At 49.8% G+C, this 23,615-nt stretch overlaps 5 protein-coding genes across 5 annotated transcripts; 3 read left to right on the top strand and 2 right to left on the bottom strand.

Annotated features, from left to right (window-relative positions):
* Positions 1-554: 554 nt before the first annotated feature.
* Positions 555-10,160, bottom strand: N7484_011461 (membrane morphogenesis protein VPS13; the record flags this gene model as incomplete). Its single annotated transcript, XM_057121848.1, has 3 exons — positions 555-595; positions 657-2,697; positions 2,757-10,160. The coding sequence occupies 3 exons, from the start codon at positions 10,158-10,160 to the stop codon at positions 555-557; spliced, it is 9,486 nt and encodes a 3,161-aa protein (XP_056967602.1).
* Positions 10,161-11,340: 1,180 nt separating this feature from the next.
* On the top strand, positions 11,341-12,478 carry N7484_011460 (DUF3429 domain-containing protein; the record flags this gene model as incomplete). Its single annotated transcript, XM_057121847.1, has 4 exons — positions 11,341-11,556; positions 11,624-11,668; positions 11,752-11,976; positions 12,053-12,478. The coding sequence occupies 4 exons, from the start codon at positions 11,341-11,343 to the stop codon at positions 12,476-12,478; spliced, it is 912 nt and encodes a 303-aa protein (XP_056967601.1).
* Positions 12,479-14,631: 2,153 nt separating this feature from the next.
* On the top strand, positions 14,632-16,540 carry N7484_011459 (glycerol kinase; the record flags this gene model as incomplete). Its single annotated transcript, XM_057121846.1, has 4 exons — positions 14,632-14,909; positions 14,983-15,977; positions 16,034-16,200; positions 16,265-16,540. 4 exons carry the CDS (start codon positions 14,632-14,634, stop codon positions 16,538-16,540), a joined length of 1,716 nt encoding a protein of 571 aa, XP_056967600.1.
* Positions 16,541-17,913: 1,373 nt separating this feature from the next.
* On the bottom strand, positions 17,914-20,560 carry N7484_011458 (i-AAA protease YME1; the record flags this gene model as incomplete). The annotated part of the gene is made up of 5 exons (XM_057121845.1): positions 17,914-18,309; positions 18,377-20,085; positions 20,144-20,258; positions 20,321-20,461; positions 20,531-20,560. 5 exons carry the CDS (start codon positions 20,558-20,560, stop codon positions 17,914-17,916), a joined length of 2,391 nt encoding a protein of 796 aa, XP_056967599.1.
* Positions 20,561-22,499: 1,939 nt separating this feature from the next.
* On the top strand, positions 22,500-23,543 carry N7484_011457 (uncharacterized protein; the record flags this gene model as incomplete). Its single annotated transcript, XM_057121844.1, has 1 exon — positions 22,500-23,543. The coding sequence occupies one exon, from the start codon at positions 22,500-22,502 to the stop codon at positions 23,541-23,543; it is 1,044 nt and encodes a 347-aa protein (XP_056967598.1).
* Between the last annotated feature and the right edge of the window lie 72 nt (positions 23,544-23,615).

The following is a 23,615-nucleotide window of genomic DNA, read 5'->3' as shown; positions in this document are numbered from 1 at the left end:
CTTCTTAAAGTCACAAATCGGTTTGCAGATTTTATTAATTCCTTTCATGTCGAACATTATCTTATGGATTCACCTGTCAATGTTTTATGGAGCTCTAATGCATGTTAGCTCGAGTTAAATTAACTCAATTTAAATGTACTAATAGGGCGCCCTCAAAATAAAAGTGATCATACAGTGAGAGGAGCCAAAAGACGCGCTTCTTGAACTCACTATACGCGCCGTACCTTCCATGGTCAGCCATAACTGCCTCGTGGTTGGGAAAGGAACCCACCAGTTGCTATAAAGTGACATCTGGATACTGCCTTCATAATTACGGCTGGAATTAGCTTCGATCTGCTTCTGAAATAGGTCTATTACTAGTGAGATAAAGGGAAAAAGACGAATGCGTAAAAATATGTACTGGAAACCAAAACCGAAACAACAAAACCAATCCAATAAAAGTAAAGAGAACCCAGAAATGGCAAGCGTAGCCAGTGTGAAGCCTCTTTTTGTGTTCCCTTCCGTTAATGCAATCCAATTTCATACATCATTACAAAAGGCTCGAGGGCGTCTGATCATCCTCGGACATTATACTTCTCATTGAAAGCGTTGACCGCTGCGAAAAAAGGAGTTAGCTTCAACATCAGAGAAAACTATTCATTTAATATGTGACTCACCAACAGCAATCTGTCTGTACAACCAGTTTCGGGAACTCTCATCCTGGACAGGAATGAAGGGCCCATTGGCACCACCCTTAAGTGTGATACTCATGCCAGTCCGCTCCTTGGAAATTGTTTGAATGTCTGTGAGTCGAATATCCCACTCGGTATAGAGCTTCTTGGTGCGCACAAGCATGATGCGGGCATAAGTCAACATGACCAGCATGTCTCGGCCTGGAAGCTCCAAGTGTGCAATGTAATCCTCGTTGAAGTATTTGCCGTCATCGGTGGTCTTGAGCCAGAACTGACCGAGTGCTTCCCGCTGAGTATATGGTCGGACAATACCGTCTGTGCCAATGAACCGGGTCAGTCGGACACGGTCAAGGCCGTCGGCGTCGAAGACGGTAGTCGTGTTCCGGACTCCCTCGGCGAGATTGGAAGCAAGGTCAAAGGCTCCGATGGCGGGTTTGGTGGCAAGGCCCAGAACACCCTTTCCAACGCCCTTGAAGAATCCTGCCACTCCTTCTTTCTCGGCACCTTGCAGTGGGTGGCGAGCAAGACCGCCAATTCCACTGGCCAGACTGTTCGCAAATGCATTTCCACCGGCAGTAATTCCGTATAGGGCGTGCTTCGGTCGGTTACGAGACTTGGACATCCGGCGCTGGTCTTGGAACTCCTTGTCCAGGGTGGCGGCAGCAAGACCCTTAGACATACTTCCAGTAAATTTGGCCATACTGTCCGATAAGCCGAAGACGGATTTCTTAACGAAACTGGTAGCACCCTTTGCGATGCCAACACCCAGCTCTTGGGGACGGTCAGTCATGACCAAGCCCTGGTATGGCTCGTAGAAGATATCCGCCACGCCTGAGCTGACGGTATTGAACAGACCAACGGGATTACCCAGGAAATCGGCAGATCCAAGGATGATGTGTACTTGGCGCACAAATTCCTGGGTATAGTGGGCGCGGACGTTGCTGACAAGTCTTCCGAAGGAGACACGAGCATTTTCCAGCATCAGGGCGTTCAACCGGATAGGTGCATCGTTGACATTGCCCATAGACATGGTCATCACGTTGACGATGAACATCAGAGGGTTGGATGGCTGCATAGCACCATCCTCTGCATTGACACGCTCTGTTCGCATGAAAGAAATATCCAACTGCATGGGTTGCAAGTGGAGAAGCTCGAAGTACACATCTTGACCTGCTTCGTTCTGTTGCGGTTCTGGGATGTTCAAATCCCCATCACACAACTTACCCTCTTGTTCCTCGGTCCAGGATGCACCCGGAATCTTGGCAAAGTCCAGCATAGCGAAGACAAAGTCCTCGTCTATCTCAAGCGTCATCTGCTGCAGGAGAAGTGTGGCGTATTTGATGTAAAGAACGCCATAAGAGTCGTCTTTGACTCGTGTGACCATCGCATGGAAAATCGGATGAGCTTCCATTTCTTTCCCGGTTTTAGGGACCACACTGGGGTAAAGCAGGATCGGGAAAATACCACCATACAACTGATTATCGATCTGTATCCACTTGATAGTTGTGTTCAAGGTCTGGTACAGTGCTGACTCCCGAAACTTGATCTCAATCTCTCGGAATGTGAGGTAGAGAAGTTCTTTCAAGTTCTCATTGATGAGGGAGATACCGATGCCGCCTAGGCGGAGCTGAGCCTTGAAGTTCACGTCCGAGTTCATTTCCTTAACTTCAAATCCGGCAGTCATGTTGTTCTGTGAGGATTGGCCCTTCTGTTGCTTGTATATACTCTTGGAGGGCTTGAAATTGGAAAGAACAAGAGTTTGGGTGGGCCCATCAGCCACAATATTGATATCGACGATTTTTTGGTACTCGCCGGGCCTCGATGGCGGGATACGCATTGGAATCAAGTTACCGATCTCAGCAAGCTTGATGTGTCGCTCTTTGCCTTGGGAAGACAAGACAAGAGATTTGTTCTTGGTTGCTGGGTAATCCCAAGCATAAGGCATGATGCTTCGAGGTGGGAGACGGTAGCGGATAGGCCGCCAGCCACTTGAGTCATCTTCCTCATCATCGTCCACGTTAGGATTCTAAAGAGATAATACATTAGTGTCAGAAGGAAACGCGGTGACGATGTGTAAAGACTTACGGCCTGGTGGAAAATAAACTCGATGTCACTCTCATTCCGCATCGAGAACGGCCAGTTGCGGGTCTCAAAGCTGAGGTGCAGGAAAATAGTTGCCCCTTCCAGGATAACATCGACCTTGATCAGTTTTTGGCGCTGATTCGCTGACTTGGCCAACTTGACGTGAACAGTTCCGACATCTGCAATGTTGAACGGAGACGACCATTGGTTGTTCACCCCGGGGAAACACAAGCAGAGCTGTTTTTCTTGGACTTGGCGTAGGAAGTGAAGCGGAACCAACTCTCCGCTCTTGAGCTCGAGGACATTCGATGAGCCAGGTTCACGCACCATGAGGTCTTCAGTAAGTTTGCTCTTCAGAATGAATCTAGGCGCAATAGTAACCACCTTGGTCATCTTGTATTTGCCTTCGCCCTCAACCACAGACACTCCAGAGTGGAATTCAGATCTGCCTTGCCTGTCAGGGAAAACGACCTCAAAGGTGCTTCCAAGAGCCTCAAAACTCTGAGGCTTGCTCCACGTGGAATCGCCAACCTTCAAGATAGATCGGTTCTTTTGGTCATCAGATCCGTAAGAGTACATATAGGGCAACGCACGACCACCATCTCTCGGGTCAACCCTAAGACCTTGGCCAGCAACATTGCGAGCAGACTGTAGGAAGGCCTTGCTTTGAATGTCCATAGGCAGACCAGTCTTGTTCAAAAGGAGATATGGGCTGTAAACCGAGACCTTGAAGGCACCACCGCTATTAGGAATATTGAAGTAATGAAGCTTCAACTTCAACTGAAGACCCCGCTCGTCCTTCAAAGACAAGGTGTGCTCTCTGCGATAGTCCTGAGAATTTCCGTTGACAATGGCAAACTCGCTCTGTCGGAAAACCGTATCTTCAAGGTCAATACTGAGCAGGAGAAGATGAGATAACTCCACTACATGCACAGGGCTAACACCACCCTTTCTCAAGAAGTTAGTCCAGTCCTTCTTGGTGTTCTTGTCGTATATGCGGTACTTGAAGTCATAAGGCAGCAAGTTCTGAATTTCCACTGGTGCAAAGATTCGAATCCGCATGTAAGGATAAGAGCTTGTAGTCGAGTCTTTGTTTTCGATTGTTGCATTGACCTGGAAGTAGAACGGTGGTGCTTGGCCTCCATTTTCACTGACGCATTGCACGGTGCGTGTCGGGCGGCGGATGAGATCTTTCCAGAACAACCGTTCGTTTGACCAGTCATAGCCAAAGCCCTGGTCAGGACGAATTACAACCGAATGGAGATATGCTGAGCCGACCGGTGCTGGCCGAGCATCACCAGGCAAAACCTTCTCGATCTTGAGGAGGTGACCTTCGTCAGGACTGAACACACCCAACTCGACAGGGATTTGAGTGTTGTTCTCCACAAGAAGTGGCGAGCGGAAGGTGATGTATTTGACGTTATCAGCTCCAAGTTTGACTTCCACAAGAAGTCGGTGGAGAACATTATCTCGCTTCGGCTTCAGACTATACAAAACCTCTCCTTCTCGTACAACGGGAATGCGGTTGATGCTATCAAATCCACTTCCTTCCAGCTTAACGCCGACGATTCCGCCCTGCCCTTCAGGAGAAAGAGTTTCACGAATAGCTGTGGACTCTTCAAACCGCCAAGGATACTCCTCTCCGTCCGTCAATTTCGCAGCCGGGCCATCTTCTCCTGGGCCGACATCGGCCCACACATGGAGATCAAATCCGGTGTAGTTGCGAATTCTGTAGGGGGCATCTGCACCTCTAGGCTTAGAAAGAACATCTTCGTCGGTAGAGAGGAACTGGAAAGACTTTGAGGCAAGTGCAATAGTGGCCGAGGTCAATGTGAGCTCCATATTCTTGTGCGAATAAGCATCAATTGAAAAGACATCCGGATTGGTTTCCTTCGCCATGTGGAAACCAAGTTGCCAAGGTTCGATCAACGGCTCCCAAGCCGACTTGGAGAAGTTAAAGACGTTGACGAAAGTATCAAAGTTCGTATCAACACTCAAGGTAGAAGACCAGTCGCGCACATCAACGTTGAATTTTTTGACGCTCCAATCCAGTAGAGGCAAGTCATGCAAATCACCGATCAAAATGACACGGACACCATCAATCTTGGCTGACAGCTCCTCGCGCTTAAGGACAGCCGAGCTTTCAACTCCCACGGTCTTGTCGAGTGTCTCAGCCCCCTGACTGACCTGGCGACGAGTCCTATGGGCCAAGGTCGTGGATGCTTTGCTGCCGGATCGGGCTCTCGTGCTTTTGGCATCAGTTATTTTCTTCACATCTCCACCCTCGAGCTGCTGGGCATTCTGGGCTCGCATTTCAGACGCTTTATTTACAATCTGAATTGCCATCAGGATATCACGCAGAGACAGGCGGAGGACCAAAGGTTCACAGTGGACCTCAATGGAGGTAAGTGCAGATCCACGATCTTGGGGTCGGCTATCAACCGACATTTCAACAGTGAAATCATCCAGAATCCTCAGTCGACTGGTTTCAAATTTATCCATTCGACACAGGAACATGCCAAGTTTTTGAATCTGTAAGGTCGAGACATTTTGACGAGAGATGAGAACCTCCTTAGTTCCAATGACAATAGCTTCAGAGTGGGGAATGGCGGGGTTGGCCACCATGATAACCTGGGCATCGACTAGGTTAACACGGAAAGAAATAGTTGTTGATCCAGCAGCTGACTCCTGAGTGGAAATTTCCGTCGGTTCCTTGTCCGACGTTGCAGCATCAGATCCCGGTTCTGAGTCTTCGGCTTCAACTTCTTCTTCTTCCACAATCTCCGTGGAATTGTCAGAAGCAAATGCCGAGTTACTGAATGACTGCAAAGCAGATAGATAGTCCAAGGCAAACATGATGCGCGGACTATCTATAGTCAACATCGCGATGAGATGCTTATCAGGCCCAGGAGACATAGACACGCTAGCCATGAATTGCTGCTGGACATCGTTGTTGATCAAGGACATAATGTTCCTGAACTTGTTCGAGTCTTGTCGGCGACTGTCACGGATAGAGAATGAGTGGATGAGAAGCTCTGACTCTAAAGAGCCATCTGTCAACATGCGAAGCTTGACTCTGGTGTCATTGAGAGAGAATTTGGATAAGCTCGAGTCCTCCAAATGGCCAGCAGGCTGGTTGTCGTTCGCTAGGATAAGCTCCAGTCCAACACTATCGACCTTGAAAATCATATCGAGTCGAACCCATGTCTCTTTACTCGTCGTATCATCTGCAGCCACTGCTTCCTGCTCCTTAGCTTGAACAGCCTTGGAGGTGGTCGTGGGCTCAGTAACAGAAGACGGTAGGGATTCCAAGGCCTCAAGCTCCTGTTGTTCAGCATCTGTTGCAAAGGCACCTGGGATAGACTTTGAAAGGGCCAGCAAGAACTTGAGTTGACTCTGAGAAATGCGAAGATTGATAGGAGACAAAGACCCTTCGATCTCCATGTCTGGGCGCGCGTTATTGGCCTGGTGCTCCAGATAACAGATGCTGAAGTCGATGTTTACTTTCTGGATCATCTCAAGCTCTTCTTCCGTGCCGTCTTCGAAGTGGAATTTGGAGGTCAAACGAATGTTGCGCACGCCAGTAGATATCACATTAACAGCTGGGCTATCTTTGCCCTCATCCATGGGAACGAATTCGTTCTTGACATAGATTTCACCAAGGTGAGCAGTGACTGTATCTCTGGGCCTATCATCCGCCATCACTCGGGGGAACACCAAGATAGGAGTCTTGACCACAATGTCAAGCCGCATACGCGAGGCGTTCTCCTGTAGCTGATTGGCTTGGTTCGCCGCGGCTTGGCGAGCTGCATTGAAAATTGCTTGCATCTTGCCGAACTTGACCAGGAAGTTGATGATCTTCCGGTAGGGCTCTTCCAGAAAATTGATCTTGATTGAACCTGAGCGCAGGTAGACCTCCGAGTCATAGCCAGGGTAAGTCTCGCTCTCAGGGTCAAAAGTCTCATATTTGAAATCGGCGAAGTTATCTCCTTCAATCGTGAGGAGTCGTCGGACATCTGATTCTTCGGGTGCACCCAAGTTGACATCGTCAACCAAAGTCAAACTACCAATTCGAGACTGAATAGTCATAGAGCGGCCAACGAGGAATATACCAACATCGGCAGTGTTGAGACTCAGGGTCGCTAATCGAACACCGTCGTTGTTGAGGATGAGGGCAATACTCTTGAGGTTAGATTTGATGCGAAGCTTGCCAGCTTGCTGAGGGAGTTGAGCGGTATCGGCTGCCTCTTGAATGGCCAGACTGTCTGATTGAGAATTTTGATCGACTGGCTGCTGTGGGCTTGTAAACGTGAGCAAGATGAAGTCCAATAGAGTGAGAAGTGTTTTCCTTGTCACCACAAGGTTGATGGTCGACACCGAGATGTCGAGATTCATCGCAACGCCCTCGTATGTGGAATCAAACTCTGGGGACTCAGGCTTCACCCTAACCATTTTCAGGTAAAAAAGATCCTTGTCCTCATCTGCGTTGAATCCCTTGGACGAGATTATTCTCTTAAATTCGGGAACAGGGTTCTCTTCGATATAATCATCCACGCTTAGAGACTTTAGAATGACCTCAGCAACCATGTCATACGGACGCATGTAGAAGTCGAGCTCGAAGCCCTCGGCGACAAGTTCTACCAGTAATTTATCCTTCAGGGGGTCTTGAGAGTCAGAACGGAACAGAGAGCCACGCAATCGACCAACATTGAATTTGAACTCAAAGTCTCGGCGGTGGATATTGTTTGTTGAGTCCACACTCTTCCGCGTGTGGTCACTTTCCGATTCGGCTTCTTCATCGTCAACAACCGGTAGATCTCTGAGGGTCGGAGGCTGAAAAGATGCGGATCGGGCTCTGGTAGCAATGGCCTTGTCTTCGATGGCTTTGGCCGCTGCTGGATCGGAGTCGGTCTTGCCGGTGTCGAATTGTGGAATTGCAATATCAATCAACTTCATCAAGCCTTTGTACTTGGTGTCTGACATAGAGGCGTGCAGTTCTGGCAGATTTCCAGATATACGCGTCCGAGTAAGCTGCGTCACCTTCGGAACGATGCACATTTCAAGAACAAAGTCCACATTGATTCGATCAACAATGTGGAAGTTCTTTGACTCGACATCAGACGTGAGCTGAGCTTTAGTAGCTTCAATTCCAGGACCGATCAGAAGTTGGGTCGAGTCCAACTTGATGAGGAAACGATCATATAGCAAGTGCTCTAGCCGTTTGTAATCCTCCTCTTCGTACTGGTGTTTTTGCTTGGACTGGAGCTCTCGCATAGCTTGTCGGTCAACCAACTCACTGTTCACACTAGCGTGACCGGCATCAAGAATCAGACAAAGAGAACTTTCGTGTGTGATACTCTCGGGCACAATAATCAACGGTGCGTGGACATCAAATTGAGCGTCGACCTTCTTGTGCTCTTGTAAAGCAAACTCCAAGCCTGCGCGAGTTTGCTGTCGCAGACCTTCAACGGTTGCTCCCGCAGTGTCCAAAAGTGCACCGATCGACTCCATGTGTCGCTCAGGAGGCTCAAAAAACTTAACAATTCCCACCAGAAATCGGGGGTTGTATATGACTTCGATACTCTTCAACTTGACTTTGACCGCAGAGTCGGCATCGCTTTCCAGTGGGTTCTTCTCTAACTGCAGGTGGAACAAACTATCTTCGTCCACCAAATCATCTGCACTGGCCTCCGAAGCGAGATCATCATCATCATCTGTGCTCGGTTGGTCTTTTGTGGGCTCAGGAAAAGAGTCCTTGACCTTGACAATCTGAGGGTAAAGGGTCCCAGGAGTGGTACCGTCATACATCTTCAAGCCACCAAGATCAAGATCCAGGAGATAGGAGTCAGGGCGTTGGAGAGCCTTGGCACGGAAGTTATCGAACACTAACTTCATCACCTCATTTGCTGCGCCATGAGGATCTTGTTTGAGAGTGAAGCTACCAGCCCGTAGACTCCAATTGACCTGCAGCTTGACCCATTCACGGGGCACGTCGACACTCTCGGCGAGGGCCTTCTTTTCGTCCCAGTCAATGGCACTGTATAGCTCTTGCCGTTGCTCTTCAGTCATGGCTGGTTCTTCTGATTCTTCCTTCTTAGCGCCCCAGAACCATTCACCCCATGACTGCTGTTGAGCAGGCTTTTTGACACCAACGTTCTCTTTGCGCAGCTGGTTTCGAGCGAGGGATCGCCAAAATCGGATATCCTCATAGCTGAGCTTCCTTTCCAGTTTATCAAGCTCTGCAGTCTCCTCTGGCGAGAATGCTTCTTCCCGCTTCTTCTTTTTAAAGAACTTGATGTATGCAATGCGATCGTCTCTGCGCTCTCTGATGTAGTCCCAGGTCCATCGTCTATTGCGGTCGTGGATCTTGCTGAGTACTGCATTTCCAGCGAACTTCATCCAGGCCTTCGGATCCTCCTTGACCGAGCTTTTGGGTTGGAATCGCTTGTATTCCTGATGGCGGATGAAGTAATGAAAGAGATCCACCAGCATCAAGGCATCGCGGTACTGATTGTCGTCCAAGACAAAACCAAGCTCATCAAAGAGCAGACGGGCTTTCATAGCAGGGCGGTCATATTTACCCGACTTATCCATTTCGAGGCCAGCACGCCCACTAACAGGGCGAAGCATGAACTGATTGCCTTCACCATTGTCAATGGCGTCGCGCATTTTGTCCATGAGGTCATCGTGTTCAATTCCCTGTGCCTCTGCACCAATATCAGAGCCGCGACCAGTTCCAAGAAGCGTTGCATCTGTATTCCAGTATACTGACAGTGCGCCAAGGACCGCAAGCTTGTGTGTCGTGTCGGAGGTGGATTGAATAAAAGTCGGATTCCAGTCTGCGTCGGTACTGACGGCACTGAGCTCCTTCAGTGTCAAGCCGACGGCGAATGGATGACCTGGAGAGGAAATGGAATCTTCGTATCTGATGTGCACATTCTTAATCGAGACTTGTAGGTTGTCCACCACGGCCGTGATCATACTTTGGGTGAAACTCTGGTTTCGACGTTGTTCCTCCTGACTCATGCCTTCAGCGTTACGCTCGCGGAGAATCTCGGCACTTTCGATTCGTTCCATCTTCAGGGTATGCGCCCTTTTATCTTCCTCCTTCGCATCGTAGTCCGCATCTTCTTGGGGCGCCGCCAGTAAAAAGACATCTTCAATGTCAACCTTTACCGGTTTACCCCTCAGATTTGACCATGGAATGGATAGTGTGAGTTGACCCAGGTGGCCTTCAACAACATTCAAAGGAAGGTGAAGCTGGTCAAGCGCTTCGCGGCGCAACTCAAGGTTGCGTAGTTTCACATCGCCGGACCAGATTCCAATGTTGAGCTGTGTCGCGTCGAAGTTTTTGACGTAGATTCCCAGGAAGCGATTAAGCAGGTTGGCAACCAGACCCTCCAACATTGTTGCGGTTTATGGTCGTTGACCAAGCCCGTGGGGGTTTGGGCTCTAGGGTCTTCGAGAAGGTCGCTGTCGCTGGTACAAGGTGGGTCGTGCGTTCAATGGTAATCGACCTAGCTTTGAGGGGAAGCGTCAGTGCTGGTTCCTGTGGCTTGAGAGTATGCGGGGGCTTTCGTCTCTTACCGGCTCAAAAAAAGCCAGCTTCATAGATTCCCCTAGGGATGCAGGCACCGGGCCATCTAAGTGAGGTAAGTCGGCAGCACGCGATACCGAGGTGGAACAGCCAGCTCCGAGAGAGTGGGTGCCAGGATGTTCAGGGTAGTGGGGAAGGGTTTGGGAAAGAAAGAGGAATAGGGAGATAAGATGGTAGCGACCAACGAGATCGCAACTGGTCCGGAAAGTTGGGTATTCAAAGCCAAGCCAATTGCCCTGATTGCGTGGATCAAATCGCCTCTATCATGTAACAAGCGACCGTACGAAATGGCTAACAACGCGGTACACTCACAGCTTCTCCGCCCGCGCATTTGTCCATTGCCGAGTTCCCCATATTTGAACCATCATGTTTATGTCATGGGGAACCGATCGATTAAGATAATGCTTGCTACAGATTTATTTATCAATCTATTCATTCAAATTCAATGCCAATCCTCTGGAATTATCCCGATCTAATATAAGAATGAATATCGTAAGATACCCCTCGTACTGTCACTGTACTGGAGAGTACGCATGTTTACTTCAGGCAGAGTGACATCAGACCCGTGCGGTTCACTTGGCACTTTGACCTTGGCAGTTAGCTTGAGGTTACTCAGCTAGGGCAACTGTTGGACACAAGATCACCTGACTATCACGGGATCCCCGGGTTTTTCCTGTCAGTGCCTCAGGCCAGGAGTAAGCTCGTGCGGTTTAGGTGTCTGTGGTCTCCCGCACGAATACACCTCACCACTCGGTCACTTCATTTCTGGATACTCTTATTTGCTCCCAATCCGGAAACCCACGGCCTCCCCGACCTAGCTTTCGAGTCCCTCTCCGGGTGAATACCCCCATCTCCACTCCCCGCTCCCCTCTTCAGCTGTTTCAAAGGCCAATTGGGTGCGTTATCCCGGCGCTGTTGCCCTACCCGAGGCTTTTTATTCCCGCGCAAACTGCTAACCCGACTACACACGAAAAGCTCTATATCCCCGCCATGCTGTACCGCAACGTCGCTGCCCGCTCTGCGCTCCGGGCTATCTCGAGCTCCAATGCCTCGGTCGCTCGCTCCGCTCTTGGCAACAACATCTTCAAGGCTCAGCTGACCTCCTCCGCCCGTGCCATCCGCCCGACTACCAAGCCCAGCTTCTCTCTGACTGCTCACAAGCCCGTCACCACTGCCCTGGTCCGCTACGCGTCCTCCTCGGCTAAGGTATGACTGCCCACAAGGCTCTATGTGATATGCGAGGCACACAATGACTAATGGACTTTTTGGGTAGGATGACGAGGAGGTCGACATGATGGCGGGCATGAAGTCCGAGGCTGTATGTGTTTTCCCCCATCAATTGTCCTTATCTACGGGTACAGATCTTTGGAAGCAAAACTAACCAGCCATTGTGTTCTGTAGAAAGTCATCAAGGACACCTTCAGCTTGGCTGATGTCCCCAAGGAGGCCCTCTACCTGGGTATGGCTGGTGTCATTCCTTACCTGGCCACCTCTTTGCAGACCGTTGCCCTCTCCTACGAGATCAACCGTGCTGCCGTTGCTGGTGAGGGTCTGATGTTCTCCGGCCAGAGCGCTGAGCTGATGCTGCACATGCTGGAGCCCATCCAGGTCGGCTACGGTGCCGTGGTAAGTTGACCCTCCTTCGGTCTTGAGATATCCCCATCCAGAACACGATTCCCGCTAATCACCTTCGAATATGTAGATTCTCTCCTTCCTTGGTGCCGTGCACTGGGGTCTTGAGTGGGCCGGCTACGGCGGCAAGTTCGGCTACAAGCGCTATGCTGCCGGTGTCATCGCCCCCGCTGTGGCCTGGCCTACTCTGCTGCTCCCCGTTGAGTACGCTCTGATCAGCCAGTTCCTTGCCTTCACCTTCCTGTACTACAACGACGCCCGCGCCGCTGCCACCGGCCGTGCTCCTCACTGGTACGGCATGTACCGCTTTGTGCTGACCTTCGTCGTCGGTGCCTCCATTGTCGCTACCCTGATTGGCCGCGAGCAGATTGCCCAGACCTTGACCACTGAGCACAGTATTAAGGACAAGATCAACGCCTTGATCTTCCTGCAGAAGAAGGAGAAGGAGGAGGTTGAGGCTCGCCGCAAGGCTATCCTGGCCGAGGATGAGGAGTAAATGTGTTGATTTTTAAAAGCGACACACACACCTTGTAACTTTTTTGATTTTGTCAGCGGGGAAGGGAGGTTTGTCTCTCCCCTGCGTTTCACTCTTGATGTTTGCATTCCCCGTGATTTCCTGTAGAATATACGCAGAACGCACTAGGGCCGAAAGCTTTATCTGATTTCTTTTGTTTTCAATTGGCACGAACCGGACCTGCAAAGAAAAAGCAAATAAAATTTCCTAGATCCGCGCTAGCAGCTGCATAAATGCTCATGTGAACCGGCGATTCAAGTCCAGACATCTCACCCACGTGGGGCTAAACCAGATTGAGGGATCAACGCCTGAGCAGGTTTTAGAACTAAGGCATTAAGCTCCGATATCTGGAAGGTCACCTGGACGATCAGGGCCGTTCGGCGACCAAGAGGTCCGCGTTGCCGCGTCCGGTCCCGATGATTGGGCTAAAGCCGAGTTTCCTTGAAAGCAGGTAGGCCGTAGCCAGGTTGCAATCGGTTTATTTTCTTTCTGCAGTACGAAGTACTTTATTAGGAGGTAATCATCCTGACCTATATGTGTTTTATTGAACTCAGAATTTCTGGGCAATGCCTGAGTAGCTGTGTAGGTATCAATATCTTGACTAGTAGTTCCATAGCCAGGATTACTCGATTTTATAGGGGCCTGTTTGCGATGGGTACTTTTGTCCCAAGCGTTTAAAGGTCCCATGGTTTGAGTGGACCAGAGGGCAAACAGGAAGGTCTGGCGAGCCGAGCTGCATCGTGGCTGGAACATAACCCCGGTTGCGATAACTAGAGAGCGGGAACGCCAGATTCCCGTAGGATCGTCCAAGTTGGCCAAAAATAAAATCATCAATTAGTGATTTTTTGGCTCCTCGCGTGATCTACTAGACTGTGCACGTCCCTGTCCCTGGCAGGACACGGGCGCGATCCTCGTTCCCCATGGCCTTAGTTATTCCATAGTCAGGTTGGACTAAGACCTAACCAGACGTGCTAGGGCTTTCCTTTTCCTTTTATCTGTCTCCCTCCCCCCGCGTGTCATGCCGGCCTCTCATAGGCTGGCATCTCGGCCAGCAATCGGGCAAGGTATTCTTGTTCTCCAGGGCCCCAAACCCGTTCTTCGATGAATCCCAGACGTCATCACCCGTGAATTGCGACGATGTGATTGGGCCATGTCTTGTGGGATTCTGGGGTTTGCCCAGACTGCAGGGATGGAAATTAGTAAGTGATGTCTTGGCCTTCATACATGATGTGATCTCCCTATCGAAGAGATGGGAAAAAAAATTATACTACAATAAGATAATAAAGTGGACACCGGTTCATCCAGGGGTACGGCAGGGGAGAATGGGCGATTGTTCTTGGCTGCGACTAGTGGCTTCTCCAGGAATGTGTCTACCAACAGATAATCTTCCGGCATTAATCCATGAATAGGAGGGCAGGGAAATGGGGAAAGTATGTAAATTGCACGATAGCCAGCCAAAAGGAAAGAAAGTGGCAGTGGGTTAAAAAGGGGGGTCTAGAACCCGCAGAGAAAAAATGGAGTGTCATGTGGCCGATCGACGGGGCTCAATTGATGGTCCCTAGGATACTAGTCTAGAATACAGACATGAATCAATTCTCTAGAGATGTTCTCATCGCTATGACCTTCGTGTGTGGTGAAAAAAGAGTAAGTTCTTCCAGAGAAACTTAGGGTTACAAAGTTCAGTATAGGTTGGTAGACCCTAACTTCAACGTTATTCTCCAGTATATACATAGCCCCAGAGTGGGGGAGGTGACGAGGTCTTCTGATCAAGAAAAAAAAAAGAAAAGAAAAAAAACCACCAAAAAAAAACTCCGTGAACCGGATTTGGGGAGAAGCAAGAGCAGGTCCACACCCCTCTCCCCCACTCCCCTTGGTCCCACTTGCCTGGATAAAAAGAGTTGCGAGTCGCTTTTCATACTTCAAGTTCCCTTTTCTCTCACTTTGCCCCCTCGTACGTCAGGCTCCACTTTTCCGTAGGAGCTCCCTACTTTCCCCCCCCGCGACAATCTCATTGCCGCCACTGTAGATTTCTCTAGGCGTAATTCTTGATTCTTCTCCCACATTTTTCTGCCCTTTACCTCCTACACGAATCCCGCCATTCCGCCACAACCCATATACCACACACCACAGAGAAGATGCGGAACCCATTTGATCTCGACAACGAAAGCATCGACGGCGACTCAGAACCCGGTCACGATGAGCAGTTTGACCTCCCCGTCAGACCCCACCAAACCGATGACGGGGACCGGGCACTCTTGCAAGATGAGGACCGACATGCGGACGACCTGAAGGAGCGCTTTATCGGCACTATCGATCAGGGCACCACCAGCACCCGTTTCATTATCTTTGACTGCACAGGCGTTCCCATCGCCAAATACCAAACGGAGTTCCGTCAACTCCACGAACATCCAGGGTAGGTTGTTAGACCTTCGTGTTCCCCGCCCCCGGCAACTCCCCCATTAACGTTGTTTGCCCCTCTTTTCCAGATGGCACGAGCAGGACCCTTACGAATTGGTGGAGTCTGTCTTTATTTGCATTGAAGAGGCTATGAAGTCATTCCTTGCACTCGGTCACTCGCGGTCCGACATTGAAGCGGTGGGAATCACTAGTCAACGAGAAACCGCCCTTGTCTGGGACTGGGAGACCGGGGAGCCCCTGCACAATGCCATTACTTGGACTGATACCCGGACCATGAACTTGGTCCGTGAGCTCAAGGCCAAGCCGGGTGCCGATGAACTGGTGAATATTTGCGGTCTACCCCTCTCCACATACCCCTCATCGGTTACCTTGCGATGGATGCTCGACAACCTACCCGATGTCCGCTCGGCTTACGATGAGGGCCGTGCTGCCTTCGGTACCGTCGACAGTTGGCTTATCTACAACCTCAATGGAGGTCCTCAAAACAAGCGTCTGGTCACCGATGTAACCAACGCTTCACGTACCATGTTCATGAACCTCGAAACCCTCCAATACGACGATCGGCTTTTGAAATTCTTCGACATCGATCCCAAGAAAATTCGCCTCCCTGAGATTTTCCCCTCGGCCGATCGCGAGGGCTTTGGAGAGATCTGCGAGGGTCCTCTGGAAGGTGTCCCAATCACTAGTTGTCTGGGTGACCAGGCCGCGGCCTTAGTTGGTCACTGTGCCTTCACCCCCGGATCCGCCAAAAACACTTATGGTACCGGATGCTTCCTTCTTTATAACGTGGGCGAAAAGCCTGTGATCTCGAAACACGGTCTACTTGGTACGGTCGGTTTTCAATTGGGCCGGGATCGCAAGCCCGTATATGCATTGGAAGGCAGTGTGGCGGTGGCTGGCAGTGGTGTGTCATTCCTTATGAATAATATGGGCTTCTTCCGCGATTCTCGCAAGGTCAGTGATTTGGCTGCGACTGTCCCGGACAGTGGAGGTTGCGTGTTCGTCACTGCATTCAGTGGTCTCTTCGCACCTTATTGGATCGATGACGCTAAGGGAACTATCTGTATGTATTTGTCCTTTTCATTCGAACTGGAAGAGGAAACTAACAATGACCAACAGTCGGTATTACTCACCACACTCAGCGAGGACACATTGCTCGCGCAACTATGGAGGCTGCATGCTTCCAAACCAAGGCCATTTTGGACGCTATGGAGATGGATAGTGGCAAGAAGCTGACAGAATTGGCTGTGGATGGTGGCATGAGTAATTCCGACATTTGCATGCAGGTAAGTTTCCTTTACTCCAATATCGATACCGAGCATTCATATGCTGACCTTTCCTCTTCTCCAGACCCAAGCCGATATTATCCAAATTCCTGTCGAGCGACCTGCAATGCACGAAACTACCGCCCTCGGTGCCGCAATCGCCGCTGCCTTCGCCATCGATGTGTGGAAGGACTTCACCGACCTCAAGCATATGAACCGTGCCAACCGTGCCACCTTCGAACCCCAGATTTCTAAAAAGGACAGTGGGAAGATGTACAAACGGTGGTCTAAGGCTGTGGAGATGTCCCGAGGCTGGATGGACCCCAAGGTGGATGACGATGACGATGACGACGACGAATAAGCTGCCTTTTTTTCCATCATACAATTTTTCAATCTTCAACCAGGCTTGACTGCGAGTCGGTCCGCCTCAATTCATCGGGCCCTAGCCGACGACAATATTACTTTCATACGGGCCTTGCAGCACATCACCATACGCAATTATCCACGCCATCGGGGAAAAGAGGGAGAGATTGCCACGCACAACCACAACCACAACCATTATCACTAACCTCCCTCACCTTCTGATCTCCCTCCGATGCCCGTTGCGTACTCTTCTCCTCAGGGCGCACTGGAACACTTGCGGACTTTCCATTATACATTTAGAGGTTCCTGCTTCAATTAGATAACCCCGCCCTAATAGGTGTGCTCGCAAGCCATGCCCGCCTTCATGACCTTGATGATGGTTGTGTTACATCTTGAATTTGTTTTTTTTTTCCGGTTCTCAATTCCTTTCACATGTCCCAGCTACTTTTCGTGCAGGGCACAACTGGCTTCGATTTCTATGTTCTGGCTATCTTTGGCGGTTGAGCGTCGATTCGAACCGGATCGACCGTTGCATTTGTTTTTTGTATATACCAGGAATTCTGAAAAACAATATGAAAACAAAAAATTTCTAAAGCATTTGCATCTCTTCATCTTCAATCTGGACTGGAACTAGGTTCCTGTGGATATTATTGATGCCTGGTTACATGGCTTCATCACTGAGTACAGTACCTTGGCACCAAGTCGATCCGAAGCAAGCAAGAACAAGGCAAGCGAAACGCACATCACGATGATGCTATTCCAACAATTTCATACACCGGACCCACCCGTTCGTAGATGATAACGTCAATGTCGATGAACCAGGCACGGATGTTCCTGATTAAGGGTATGATGTCACGGGGTCTTGAGTTTGGTCTAAGTGGAGCGGGCGGACCGTGCCCGAGTTTCAGGCAATCAGGATTAATCAGGATTGAGACATCATCTACGGAGTACGTAGGTCAATGCCCTTAGTGGATTGTAGGGTATCTTATCTCAACTTGCCCTGACTTGGCATTCCCCTTGTCACTTAAGGTCTACGCCAGCTGCGAATATGTATGATCAAGATTCAGGTTCACTGCAGAAAGCTACCTAGAGATAGTAATCACGCTTCGCAATTCGATTTGAGATACAAGATACATTTCAAGACACACAGGATGTTGTATATACAAGTACAGTAGCGACCAGATTGATTTTCAATAGGACGAGGGAGCCAGAGGGAGAGGGGTTGAAGAGGTAAGGAAAATGGTATTTTCGGTAGAGACGCCCGAACGATCCGGGAATGCACGAAGACGGAACTCAAACAATAGAGATAAGGGAACACAAATGATAAAAGAGACAAGGAGAAGTGAGATAGACTAGATCAGGTCATACCTCTCACTCTGTTGCGGTGGGGGGACTACCCGCCGCAGTCGACGGGTTGAGATTGGCCGCCTGTAAAGCTTCGGGCAGTTTGAGTGGTGCACTGGGCGATGAGCTGAGCTTATCAAGCTTCTCGCCTCGGAGCACTTTCTCCATTTCTTCCTTAGTGAGCGTCTCGTACTCGATCAGAGCCTTGGTGAGCAGCTCGAGTTCGTTTCGCTTATCGGTGAGGATCTTCTCGGCACGGGCACGGGCTTCCTCGACGAGGCGGCGCACTTCGCCCTCGATCTCTTGCTTCGTCTCAGATGAGAGACTGTCGTAATTGGTCGACAGATCGACGTTGCCTAGCTTCTTGGAGTAGCCGAAGCGGGTGATCAGCGTAAACGCCGTTTCAGTCGCTTGTTGAATGTCCTGAAAGAAGTGTAAGTAAAATTGAAAGAAAAGTATTTGTGCTGCAAAATGGGGAACTATAACTTACGGCAGAAATACCACTGGTAACGTTGTCGGCGCCGAAGATCAATTCCTCAGCAGCCTTACCACCCATGGCAACAGCAATGTCAGACAGATACTCCGTATAGTTTCTCGAGACGGTGTCCATTTCTGGCAAGAAATGGGTGATACCCAAAGCCATGCCGCGAGGAACAATGGTGATCTTGTAGAGTGGGGTAGCGGAAGACGAGAAGTAGGCAACTAGAGCGTGGCCAGCCTCGTGGTAGGCTGTCAGAAGCTTGTCCTTATCCTGGATGATACGGCTCCGGGCCTCGGCACCCATCATGATCTTGTCCTTAGCCCAGTCAAAGTCCATAGGACCGACCTTGGTCTTACGATCACGGCTGGCATGAATGGCAGCCTGATTGACCAGGTTCTCGAGGTCAGCGCCTGAGAAACCAGGAGTACCACGGGCGATCACAGCAGTATCGACATCGGTGCTGATCTGGACATCTTTCATGTGGTGTCGCAGGATATCCATACGCCCACGGACGTCAGGGAGGCCAACCACCACTTTGCGGTCGAAACGACCCGGGCGAGTCAGTGCCTTGTCAAGCAATTGAGGGTAGTTGGTAGCACCAATGATGATAACGCCGCTAGTCTGGGAGAAACCATCAAGCTCAGTGAGCAATTGGTTCAAGGTTTGCTTAACATAGGCAGCATCGCGTTCGTTTCTCTTTGCGCCAATCGCGTCCAGCTCGTCAATGAAGATGATTGCCGGAGATTTACCGCGGGCCTGACTGAAGAGATCACGGACACGCTTGGCACCCACACCTACATAGACCTCATCGAATTCGGATCCGGACATGTAGAAAAACGGGACACCAGCTTCTCCGGCCACCGCACGGGCAAGCAGAGTTTTACCGGTACCAGGAGGACCAACCAGAAGAACGCCCTTGGGAAGTTTACCGCCCAGCGAAGAGAAACGATCAGGGTTGAGCAGGAACTCCACAAGCTCCTGAAGCTCATCCTTTGCCTCATCACAACCATGAACATCGCTGAACCGAACAGTCTGCTGCGAAGGTTGCGCTTCGTTATTTTGCGAGCCCCGAATGTTCTTCAATACACCGGTGGTCTCGATCAGGATAGTGATCAGGACCAGAGAGACATAGGTGAAGAATCCAAAGAACAAGAAGAATTTGACCCAGCGAAACACTGCGCTACCCATGGACTCGTCGACCACGACGTACAAAGGGGCTTCTTTAGCACCAGTGCCTCTGTTCGCAACACCGATCTGACCGCCGCCACTGCGCGCAGCGACCGCTTGTCCAACAGCCTGGAGCTGCTCGGAAGAGAGGCCTTGGTTCTGTCCAGTATGTCCAGCAAGAGTCGAATCACCACCGACCCGCTCAAGTGCCTTGTTGTAAATCGCTTCAGTTGTCGCGTTGCTCGCAAATTGAGCACTCCGGAATCGTTCCACGACAATCGCTGACATGTTCGCACGTAAAAGGGCCTGGTAGAATGCATTTTGGGCATTTGCGCTATTCGGGTTATTGTTCGCAGTCTTCTCCTTCTGAGCCAGGATGGTCTGCGAGGAACCTCCGAACAAGAACCGTTGCTGTTGAAACTTAGAGAGTCCATTTATCTTGGGAGCCCCACGAAGGGTGTGAAGGCGGAAGGGCGTCAAGGTTGAAAAGGATCGAGTTGTCGGAGAAGTAAGACCACGGGCCGAAGTACTTGAGTTCCAAACGGGATTTCCTATGCCAGCCATCCATTAGTACAAGTCAAAAACGGAGCATAGGAAGATACCACATACCTCCACTTAAGAGCGGAGACAAGCTGCGCCGGGTAGACTGGCTGACCATGTCTGCCTTTAACCCACTCAAGGAGACAGAGTTCAAAAAGTCCGGCAACGAGAGGTGCTCATTTGTCTGCTTTATCGGGTCTCGAGATTAGTACCAGATAATCTGATTTACTTTCTAGAGATCCTTACCGCCGCATTCCGTTGCTGAGAAGGAATTCTTTGGATGGTCTCGTGGGCACTGACTACCGGAGTCCGTCCTACCTGCTTCCAGGGAGTAGCTAGCATGTTAGACATCGATGGCCAGATTTCGGTCGTCACAGCTGCGATATTCTGTTTCATTCATGGAAATGGTCAGCGGTAGTCCTGGATAAATTCAGAGTCAAGAAAGCTAGTCCTCACCGGCCGCGGGATGGTGACTTGAAAGGCCATGGTTGTCCGATGTAAAGCGGCGCTCGGCCGCGTGGGAGGCGAAAAGATTCTCCTCTAATGTAAGTATGTTGCCAGATGAATATATTCAATGGCTAATAGCAGAAAGTGCCATAGCTGACAGTAGCAGATAATGGACAACGGTGACGTGGGTTTGGACTCCGCTGAGATGCGGCGAAAGTCGGTTGCCACTTAGGCTCGGACAGTTTCCCGTATCATCACGTGCCTCAGCCATTCGATCACACCGCCTTCAGCGGTTCAGGCACCTCATATTCTGCTAGCAGTAAATGATACTGTATCGTGATACTAACGCGATGCATAGCTATGTGGTCTACGGAGTTTTTGAGGCGCTTATATTTCTGGTCTGGCTAAACTAATTGGCTTGCTGATAGCTTGAGAGCTAGCTATCTACATGGGAAGTTATGTTCCAGCTAGACAGTTCCAACGCCAAATTGACATTGCGAGGTGCAAACATATATGTATCGGACACATAGTTAGTCTAGACCGCATAAGTTAGATCGAGCCTCGGAAGGGCTCTTGATGTGAAAGACGTAACACAACAAGGACAAATACCTACCTAATACAACATGGTAAGATATGTTCCAATAGGTACAGTATGTTTTCGAGATCAAAGGATACATCAAGCCTTAATATTCAAATATCATCGCCCTGCGCAGCAGAGTGTTTTGATATTGCTCCACACACGAGGTATCTTGAAACCTGCATAACTTACACATTCCAAAGAATTCTGGGTTGACCCCAGTTTTCATCATATAATAATGATACTTGAGTTTAGAAATGAATACGGAGATTCCTCTGCTGTTATTTGCAGATCAAAATTCAGTAGTGGAGTGGAATGGGTGTGACGGTTTCTATCATGCTAATTTACTCAACCGTCTACCACTGCCTGGAAATATAATCAGACTCAGAGCGGACTTCTCGCACCCTTCGCTTGTAAGTGAGGTATAGCCTCCGCTGTTACGCAGATTCACTCGCGCTGGAAAGTACCAGTGAGCGCGACTTTGCTGATAAGATTCACTGTTTCAGCTCTCTCGCTCATCTGTATCGGAAAATACATTATCTTCTATGAAACCAGCTCTGGTGTAAGCATCGTCATAGTTTTCCTTTATGGCCCGACAATCATTCTGGATCTTATTTGAGGAACTGACAGCAACTAAATGAAACGAGGACCGTTTGGCCTGGGCCGGTGGGCGCGCATAATTAACATTTGTGCCTTCTATTGGTGGGTGTACCTGAAAGTGTTCTTGTGTTTCCCTACTGCGATGCCTGTTTCCAATTTAACAATGAACTATGGGTTGGTTCCCTTCATCTTCCGATACCTACCTGGTTTTCTTATAGCTGTGAATTGTACTCTGGTGTCATGGGAACATCTTATTGGTATTGAGAGCGATGGAGATGAAGAGATGGAGCCCGATGAAAAGTCGATATGTGGAAAGAAGGGATAGGACACTTACATGCTTGATGTACCGCCACCTAATGCTGTGATGCACTGAAGTTGAATCTCGAGAAGCTTTTTATTATGAAATGAGATTTAAGTTCTAGCACTTAAGGTTTTCCTGACAACGATCGCAATCAAAGCTGCCAGATTAAAGTTACTATGACAGCCCGCCAAAATGATGAGATAATCAAAGGCCTCGACTTACTAACTTAACTACTTAACTATGGTCCGGACTGGACCGACTTTGGTTTTTGAAACTCCCACACTCTGAAGACAAGGCTATGGTAGCTAGAAATTAGACCATTGGCCACCAACAACGGCTCCCGCCACTTTCTGTTTTGATGCCAACCAGGTCATTGTGATAAGCTCGGGAACAACGACTATTAGAAAGCATGGGACATTACTGGCATCCACTACATCAGCGAAGCTGAACCTCAGGCCTGGGGATACGAGTAGGCTGCTAAAGCTGCCAACCAGATCAGTATGGCCCCCAGATTGATTTTCTTAGTGGGTGCCCCCCTGCCTGGCAGTTTGAACTGGGCTCAAGACGAGCTTTTAAACGCCCCCGTGCCCCCATTCCATGATGCCGATACCAGCACCAGCACCACCAGAACAGAACACCAGGCATCTTTGGCACAAGACTCTATCAAATGGAGGGTACTTCAGCCTCTATCATCAGACACTGTGGATGATCACCATGCCTTTTACTGGGGACCCAGGGACCCAAACTTCCTGACATCCCATCAGCTCATCAATGCTGACAGCATAACAAGCGATGACGATGATACGGCTTTGTCTCAGTTCTACGACCATTCATTCGCCATTCACGAGAACTCAGGGAATTCTGCGTCAGAGTCACGAGAGGACCTGACACAGGAGTTGGACAGCATCGAGGCTGCTGATTCACCAAGCAAAGAGATATCTAAATTACCACCCTTTCGAATCAATGGCCCCTTGAGAGATTTGAAGGATATCCCCTCGGCAAAAGACCTGCAGACCATTGTCCCACAGACATTATCAGTCAATTTAGTGGTCGGGATTATTGCAGTGCATCCACCCCGCCGCGTGGTAACACGGCAGTGGAAGAAAGAACTTGATATCATTGAACTAGTGGTGGGTGACGAGACAAGGGCTGGGTTTGGCGTCAATTTCTGGCTGCCAACTTCAGCACCAGCCGTTCAGACGGCAGCCAAGGCCGAGAAAACGAATGAGCTCGCCCGGTCCCTGGCCCGAATTCGACCTCAAGACATTGTTCTTTTGCGTACCGTGGGCCTTGGCTCGTTCCGGGACCAGGTCTACGGACAGAGTCTTCGTGGAGGAATGACCCAAGTTGACCTTTTGCACCAACCATCGACGGATGCGGGTGAGCTCGACAAGGTTCCAATGAATGTCCAGGGCGATCTGCCGCAGAAGGTTCGCAAGGTACGGGAATGGATCCTCCGATTTGTGGGGACGGATGGAGTAGGCGGTACTAGCCCAGGAATGCCCAAGACAGAACGTGGCCGGCTTCCCCCGGACACGCAGTAGACTCAAAATATTAGCCTGGTTTTTAGTTGTTTATGACCACATATCTTCTATCGTCTAGTCCCTAAATATTCT

Source organism: Penicillium longicatenatum (assembly GCF_028827895.1).
Source record: "Penicillium longicatenatum strain IBT 33135 chromosome Unknown contig_7_segment0_segment0, whole genome shotgun sequence".
Taxonomy (NCBI): domain Eukaryota; kingdom Fungi; phylum Ascomycota; class Eurotiomycetes; order Eurotiales; family Aspergillaceae; genus Penicillium; species Penicillium longicatenatum.
This window is presented reverse-complemented; position numbering and strand designations above follow the sequence as displayed.